General features: G+C 49.7%; 1 protein-coding gene across 1 annotated transcript in view; it reads right to left on the reverse strand.

Moving 5' to 3' along the window:
* Nucleotides 1-602: 602 nt before the first annotated feature.
* Nucleotides 603-7,184, reverse strand: part of FAM78A (family with sequence similarity 78, member A) — an 8,623-nt gene continuing 2,041 nt past the window's right edge. Inside the window, 1 exon segment of the mRNA XM_009077433.1 lies at nucleotides 603-1,131. Within this exon segment, the coding sequence (XP_009075681.1) occupies nucleotides 603-1,131 (529 nt within the window).

Here is a 7,184-nt window from a genome sequence, read left to right on the forward strand (position 1 = left end):
ACATTCTGCCTGGTGGTGTTTTAGTTGGTTTTGTTTTTGTTTTGTTTCAAACATAGCTTTAAGGCAAAAGTTTGGCAATGCAAAGCAAAGTCTACATAAGGCCGCATGACTTGGATTTGCAACTCAGAACCTTACAGCTTTTAAAAAAAAAATAAAATTCCTTATCTTAAATAGTCAACTTTTTGCTCCAGGAACTTGTTTCGTTCTCAACCAATAAAATAAAATAAAATAAAATAATTCTTAAAATCCCAAATCAAATGTTCTTATTTTTCTGGGCAGTCTGGACAAGCTAATGAGACTGAAGTTCAAACAGGAACTAAAATAGGGAAGAAAAAAAAAAAGGCTAGAGGGTAGACATCAGTGTTAGTTTCTTCCCTTAGGAATCCAGTGATGAGACAGACCCAGTCCAAGGTCTCCTCTTTAGCTTTAGCACAGTGAAATCCGTCCCAATGGGAGAAGGTAGAATGGTTGCATTTGTTGAATGAATAAAAAGTGCATTTCATTTTTGCTCAGATTATACATGTGTCATCCTAATACCTAAGTGATTGTTTCGCTTCGGGTCTTGTTTTTCTCCCTTTCGGTGCCGGGACGCCAGGTGTGTATTACCGATGTTTCGGAGGTATCACCACGAGTGGTGGTCCATCCTTTGGCCTCCACATGAGTACCTGAGCATCATTGGCATTGGGTTTGACAAGGGCACTGGGTGGTATTGGCTCATTCTTGCTAAGGACCTGGGGCTGCTCTTGAGCAGAGGGTTCCTGCAGCTTGGCACGCTGCCCCAGGGGTCTGCTGGGGTTGACCTCGATGCCCAACCTCATGCGCCATTTGATAGTCTGCAAGGTCACCATCTCGTTGGTAGCCGTGTTGGTTGCCACCAGCCAAGTGGTGAAGCTTTGATCCCGGTGGATGCTTGTGAGTTTGGCCACGTTGCTCTCGCTGACGGGCACTGCCCACGTCACGCTCGGGTAGAAGTTGTCGTTCATGCTGATGTTGAACTTGGACTCCTTCTTGGTGGGCCCCACGATGGTGCAAGTTTCTGTTGTGTTTCCGTACCAGGGATAGTTCACTCCATCTGAGTCACTGATGGCCTGGATTTTACCGTCCAGTAAATCTGGAAGCTCCCAGCTTGACCTGCCATAATCAACAAAAAATCATGGATAATGCATTAATTACTTTAGAAACGTGTTGGACTTTAGGAAGGAGTTGTGGAAGCATTTCCCCTTTAGCTTTTACTGGAATTCGTGCCCATCCTGCTCATCCCTGCTATTAAAACCATCCTTCTTGGCACGGCTGCTCTTGATCCGTTCATCCCCTAAATTTCTCCCTGGATGAGCTGCTGTCCCTCCCTGCTGTCTGCCTGGTGCTGGAAGTGTAACCCATCCTTCTGCAGCCCTTGGAAGGACTCAGCTCAAGGGCTGCACACCAGGCTCCAGGCTGGGGATGGTGTTACAGTAACCAGAGACCCTGAGGTCGAGCAGCTTGTAAAACTGCCTGTGCTGGTCATCTGTGAAAGGGACAGAAAGGTCAGTCTTTCGAGCAAGAAAGTAATTGAAATTGGTCTCCTCTCACCCTGTACTGCTGATGCACAACTTGGAGGTTTTGGGGGTTTTATTAATTTCCAGTTTAATGTTTAAGATTAGATTTTTCCAATTGAAGCAAACTGCTGCAAGTGTCTCAGAAAAAAGGAGGTTTTGCAGAGCAAAGGCACTAAGACAGCACAGCCACAGGTCACGTGCTCAGCACACACCAGGTGTTTTAAGGACATTCTTTTAAAAACCAGGCTAGCAGATGTGGTTCTTGTGTACCTTCTCCCTCTTGCTCATGATTCAGCCCTCCCTGACACCCAGGGATGATGTCCCAGCCATCAAGAGGGCAGAAGCAGCAGCTCCCAGCGTGGTGTTTGCACTTGACCCTGCCTTTGGGCTGGGACAATGGGCTGTGCTCCAGGCCCTGCAGCTCCCTGCTGCAGGCTGGGACATGGGACAGGATTTATCTTGGGAGGGAGACAGAGGGAACACGCTGAGGCTCGTCAGGGTGATTGCCCAAGCCTTTCATAAGTCCACTGCTGCAGCTTAAAATAGCCCCTTAACTGCAGCAGGGGCTGTGGCTGGGGGTATGTGTTGACCTGGCTGACTCTTACACAGCTTTGGGATGAGCTGCTCTGGCCAGGACTGATGTGACTGTCTCATAAGGCTGTTCTAATTGTTAATCAGTTAATGACCGTGAAGTGCCTCCATGTTTGTAACTGCTGGATCGTTTAGCAGTTAGCTGTGTCTGGCTCTGGCTAGAGGATACCACGGGGGATTTAAAGATCTCATTTATCCTTTTCCCATGCGAGCAGGGGGTCCCAGCAGACACCTCCCCTGTGCCACACAGGCAGATGCCTGGCAGGAACCTGGGAGATGAAGTGCAAGGCAGAACATGGGGTGCTCCAGGGGATGCAGGGATGCTCCAAGAGGCAGGACCAGGGGATGCTCTGAGCAGCAGGACCGGGGGATGCTCTGAGCAGCAGGACCGGGAGATGCAGGGATGCTCTTGAGCCACAGGACCAGGGGATGCTCTGAGCAGAAGGATGGAGGGATGCAGGGATGCTCTGAGCAGCAGGACAGAGGGATGCAGGGATGCTCTGAGCCGCAGGACCAGGGGATGCAGGGATGCTCTGAGCCGCAGGACCAGGGGTTATGCAAGCACAACATCTCCCCGCACAGATTTACAGGCTGCTGTCAGCTACGGCACCGCAGCTGCAGCAATCCTCTCCTCCTGAGCTCATCGCCAGCAGGCAGAGGGAGTCCTTTCCCTGGAAGAAAATTTTTAGTGAAGGCAGCCAAAAGGAGATCCCTGAGCAGTCCTGCCAGGACCCCTGTCCACTGCAGCGATGTTTACACGCTCTGCTCTCCGAACTGGAGTCATCCTGGCTCACTCCTCCACTCCTCTTCAGGCAGAGAGAAGGGGAAGGCTCCGGGGACACTGGGTGACCCATCCCTCGCAGGGGGATGAGCTGAGGTCGTGCTCTGCAGCCCCCACCTCCTCCCTGCTGCAGAGCTGGCCCCGAAACCCCATCTGAGGGCTCTTTCTCTGCCTTTCAGCAGATGGTTTAGGATTACTTTCCACTCAGACAGTGTGTGGTACTCTGCTTGGCTGTCACCCAGGGATGAGATGTGACAGCATCCTGGAGGCTGACTCTGTGACAGGTGTGGTGCTAAGGTGCAGCCACAGCATCTCTGTGGGTATAGAGATGCCAAACCAGAACCTGAGATGCTGCAAGAGGCTGATTAACCCTCCTGGGCTGCTCCAGGCTGGTGGGTGAATGGCAGGAGAATGGGGTAAAGGATGCTCAGAAACTGCAGGTCAAGTAACATCTGCTTTTCTCCATCATCATTCCCAGACTAGTAGAGAATTCCAAGACCTTCTCAGGATTTGCCCAGCGTTTAAACAAGAGCAAAAAGGTGGAGCTGTGTCAGGGCCTGGGCAGGATGCTGGAGGCAGGATACTGGAGGCAGAGCCTGTGTATCCCCAGTGCACAGTGGAGTGTGTCAGGGAGCAGTGTGGCTGGGCTTGGGGGGTTCAGGAGGGTGTGGGCAGGAATGGGGAAGGAGAAACTGGCCTGTGTTTCTTCATGGAGTGCACTGTGCCTAATTCTAGCCTGTGTGGTTAACCCCAGGCTTTCAAAACCCTCATGCTTTATCTGCACAGCTTAGAATGAGGAGGAAAACGAGGCCTCATGATGATCCCATGACTGGAGTAGAGCAGAGGCTGCTGGTGGTTGCTGCTGGTGGTGGTCTCCCCTCACCTGGTGCTACAGCCAAGCCTGTGTGCCAAGCAATCTGGCAGCCTTTGCTTGCAGAGCATGTCCATGTTAAATAATATGCCAACAACTGGATGATTTTGGAAAGAATGCTGTGGAATGATCTTTGGCTGCATCAGCATCTTTCTCGGGTAGTGTCGAGCCAAGGAGAGACCAGAAAGTGCCCAGTAAACACTTTGCTGACAATAGCAGGGAAGAGGCATGCAAAGAAACCAAGCTATCTGGTTTCACAGTTTCACTGTAGCTGCTCAGCTCCAAAATCAGTAGATTCTGGCTTGTAATACTGACAAGCTCCTTTCTGCCTCTTCTGAAACCTTCAGAGTCAGTTTGGGCATCACCAGAGATTGGAGCTGCCAACAAACCTCTCTTAGCAAATGTCTTCTTGCTACCAGGAGAAGGAACTTTGAGCTATTTCTTGTGGCACAGCCAGAGCTCTGCTGCTGGCAGCCAAGCAGCTTTATGTAGGTTTTAGCCTCCTGGTTCTCATTCAGACACTCTTCTTCCTATTCTGGTGCACAGAAGGAAGCCCCCAGCTCATCCTGAGCCCCCAGATGGCTGTCCCACAGCACCCACTGAGGCACTCACTGCAGCAGCCTGGGCAGTGACAGCAAACCCAGCACAGCAGCCTCCAGCCTGGGGCATCCAGCAGTGTGGCTACATCCAGTTAACCTTTTCAGACAGGCAGCAGGAACTATTGCTTCCTCAGCTCCAGTTCCTTAAAGCCAGCTCCTAATTAGTCACAGGCCAGATGGACTTGCCTAACCTTGTACTTCCCAATGCCTTCCCCTCCAGCAGCTCCCTAAAATCAGAGCAGCTCTGCTGGGACACAGCTCCTGCTCGCTCAGGTACCAGGGCCATGTGTGGGCACAGGGAAAGGCTGTCCCAGGTATTTCACATCCCTGCTCCTACCTGCCTCCCTCCACCACTGGCCTGTGCTGAAAGAAAGAAAACCTGAGAGCCAGAGCTGCTTAATTTTTGATTGTCCTTTACAGTGCCTCTCTCACCTTCTCCAGCACATCAGGCGAGTCAAGACAGGGTTAGAGCAAAGAACAGGAAGGAAATTGAAGATGATGTTCCCCAGTTGACAGAGCTGTGCTGCTGTGGTCCCTCTTCCCCCCACCCTCCAGCTGCATGTTCCTGACTTGTCTCTTGAACTGGCAGTGATGTTTGATGCATGGCTGGTTCAGGGAGTAAAACTAGTAGAAAACTGGCACTGGGAAAAAGGGACCAAATTCTGTTGGTTTAGCTGAGCAGGCTCAAGTCTGAATGGACAACCTATTTAACTGCACTTAGGTGGGTGCTCACAGCACAAGAGCTAGAGACCACACAAGGGCAGCAAAGCCTCTTCTTCTAACCCCCTGGAGGGGTAAATTCCCACAGTGACCTGACCTCCCTTGACTTCCCATAGAAAATATACCCTTTTTCTTGCTTTGGTGAATTTTGACTGTGTCCTCCCTCCCAGGGCTGAGGGTTTATCCTCTTGACAAGTTGATTTCTTGAGTTCGTTGTTCTCCTGCTGCAGGGCACAGAAGATTTAATCTCACCCCAGAGCATGGTAAGGTAAAGTAATGATGTAATGATGCAAGTGCCCCATCAGGTCCTACAGGGGAGAAACATCCACCTGAAACTTCTCCAGATTCTTGGCTGATCATATTCCAACTCCAATTTATTTCTCTCTCTCTTTTGCATATCTCCATCTGCACTGCTTCTTGCACATCTCCATGGAGATGAAGAAACAAGGCTGGATAATACCATTCCAGCATGGCCCAGACACTGACACAGGTCCCACCAGGTGCAGAAAGCAGCACCCACCCCAGGAAATGAGAGTGAGGATCTGGTCCAGCTGCCCCTGCACAGCTCAGAGCTCTGTGGCCTGATCCTGATGTCTCCCTCTGCCCAGCAGCATCCTTCCCTAAGGATGAAACCTTAAGGTTTCATCTTGTCCTGCTCAGGGCAAGCAGCAATACCAGCCAAGGGGTGAACAGGGGGTCAGAGAGCACATACATCCACGTGCTGGGGGTTTTCATCTTCCAGGCAGCATCTACTGCCTCCCACGTGAAATAATGCCAGCATTTCTGTGTTATCTGAGCTTTAATTCTTTTCCTTTACATCTAAAAACGCTGCATTTAGCCCCGAATTTGTCAGTGCCGCTTTAAACGCGCGTGTCTAAATTATCCCCTCCGTAGCTCCCATCCCTATAGCAGCATTATGCACAGCTCCATCTGCTCCAGTATTTCTCAGCTGTTTCCATCCTCGATGTAATGGCCAGCTTATGCACAGCTACCAACTTCCCAGCATAAAAGTGCAGAATTAATCCCAAGCCTGCTGTAAGTATTGGTGCTCCCATTGACTCTGGCTGATTTTGGATTGTTTGGGGTATTTTTGTTTGCCTGTCACCCCAGTGAATGAAAATATGTATGTGGCAGTAGCCTCTCTCCATCATGGAAAGTTGGGACAAATACTCTGTTGGCATCAATCGATGAAGCTCTGTGGAGGTCAGTGGGATTACATCAAGTTACACCAGCTAAAGGCTTGGCCCATCCTTTCCTATAGGTTTGTGTCCTGTCTCCCTCTCTATAAAGGTCTTCCAAGAGCATGTTCCAATGGCACTGGACGAGGTCTTTCCTCCCAAATGCCTTTATTTATAGTTTTCAGGTCTATAGAAAGAGAGTGGAGGAGCAGACCAATTCCTGCTCATGTATGGGGAAGTGTTTTTTTTTTGGTATCACTTAAATGTCAATGAACCTCCTAGGGAAAAAATCTTTGTTTCCATGATTTTCTGGCTAATAGCTCTCCTACACAGCTGCAGTGCTTAATTCTACCTGTTTACAGCACTTAGCTGGTAGATACTCTTGGTTTTGAGTCCCAAAGCATTCCAGCAAAGGCAGACCATACCAAATCCTCATTTTAAACACAGGAATACTTAGGTGCAGAGAAATAAAAGGCCACACTGAGGTTTGAAACCCACAGCAGCACTGGCAGGATCACTCCCTGCCCAGTCCCCTTTATTTCAGTGCATCTAAGCAGTATTTATATGTGTATACATATATAAATATCTATATATATGTATATAAAGTGGACTTTTCACTTTTCCTGTGCAGCTGGTCACTAAAGACAGGATTTCAAAATGAGCCTGAGAATTACACATGCAAATCCCAAAGGCCTGGAATTGGGAACATCGGAGCAACAAATTGTCCTCGCTAAAGATGCTGTTGGAACCTACAGATTTCAGGCCTGCTCTAAGTACTTTTCAAATCAAGATAAGCTGGTCTGCAGGGCTGGTGTTTGCCAGGTGCCAGTTTGCTTCTCAAGGCACTTTCTGCTTGAGCAGAGAGGGGACATGGGGACAGAAGTGGTGGGGGCAGCCTGTCGCTCACAG

The sequence above is a fragment of the Acanthisitta chloris genome, unplaced genomic scaffold, assembly GCF_000695815.1.
Source record: "Acanthisitta chloris isolate BGI_N310 unplaced genomic scaffold, ASM69581v1 scaffold10316, whole genome shotgun sequence".
NCBI classification, from domain to species: Eukaryota; Metazoa; Chordata; class Aves; order Passeriformes; family Acanthisittidae; genus Acanthisitta; species Acanthisitta chloris.